A 731-nucleotide genomic window follows, 5' to 3' on the forward strand; every position below is an offset into this window, starting at 1 on the left:
AACTCAAGACTTCTTATCAAGCTACGAAAGGCAACGCGCAGGAGCGAAGTCGACCCATGCACCCGAAAGCGCTGGACCAGAATCGTGGTCCGCACCGAAGCCTCTTCCGCCTTTAATACGTCGATCAAAGTGGACATATACCCCGAGAGCCCCGCACCGAACGTCTACCTTTGATTAGACTACTCCACTCATCATGTCGAACCCAGAGGACTACACAGTCGGCTGGATCTCCGCCATTATCACTGAGGCCGTGGCAGCAAAGCACTTCCTCGACCAGCGTCACCAAGAACCGCAGTTCGTTGCCCAGCATGACAATAATGTATATACTCTCGGAAAAATCGGCCGCCACAACGTCGTCATGGCCTCGCTCCCGAAAGACGAGTACGGCACCACGACGGCGGCCACTGTGGCGAGGGACATGCTCCATAGCTTCCCTAATATTCGCATCGGATTGATAGTTGGCATTGGCGGCGGTGCACCGAGTAGGACGCACGATGTACGACTGGGAGATATTGTGGTTAGTAGCAGAGACGGCGACAAAGGCGGCGTTTTCCAGTATGATTACGGCAAGACGATCCAGGACCAGGCTTTTCAGCACACGCAGTTCCTCGACCAGCCACCAACCGTCCTGCGGGCGGCTGTGGGCGCCCTGGCGACTGAGTACGAGGCGGACGGCCACACCCTCGACGAGCAAATCAACCAGATCCTAGCGCAGAAGACTCGTCTTCGGA

General features: G+C 56.5%; 1 protein-coding gene across 1 annotated transcript; it reads left to right on the forward strand.

The window, feature by feature from the left end:
* Positions 1-193: 193 nt before the first annotated feature.
* On the forward strand, positions 194-731 carry J7T54_002886 (uncharacterized protein; the record flags this gene model as incomplete). The annotated part of the gene is made up of 1 exon (XM_051510761.1): positions 194-731. A coding segment is annotated over one exon (538 nt), but the record flags the coding sequence as incomplete, so codon positions are not given.

Source organism: Emericellopsis cladophorae, assembly GCF_022114955.1.
Source record: "Emericellopsis cladophorae strain MUM 19.33 chromosome Unknown NODE_277_length_731_cov_155_423547, whole genome shotgun sequence".
In the NCBI taxonomy this organism is placed as follows: Eukaryota; Fungi; Ascomycota; class Sordariomycetes; order Hypocreales; family Bionectriaceae; genus Emericellopsis; species Emericellopsis cladophorae.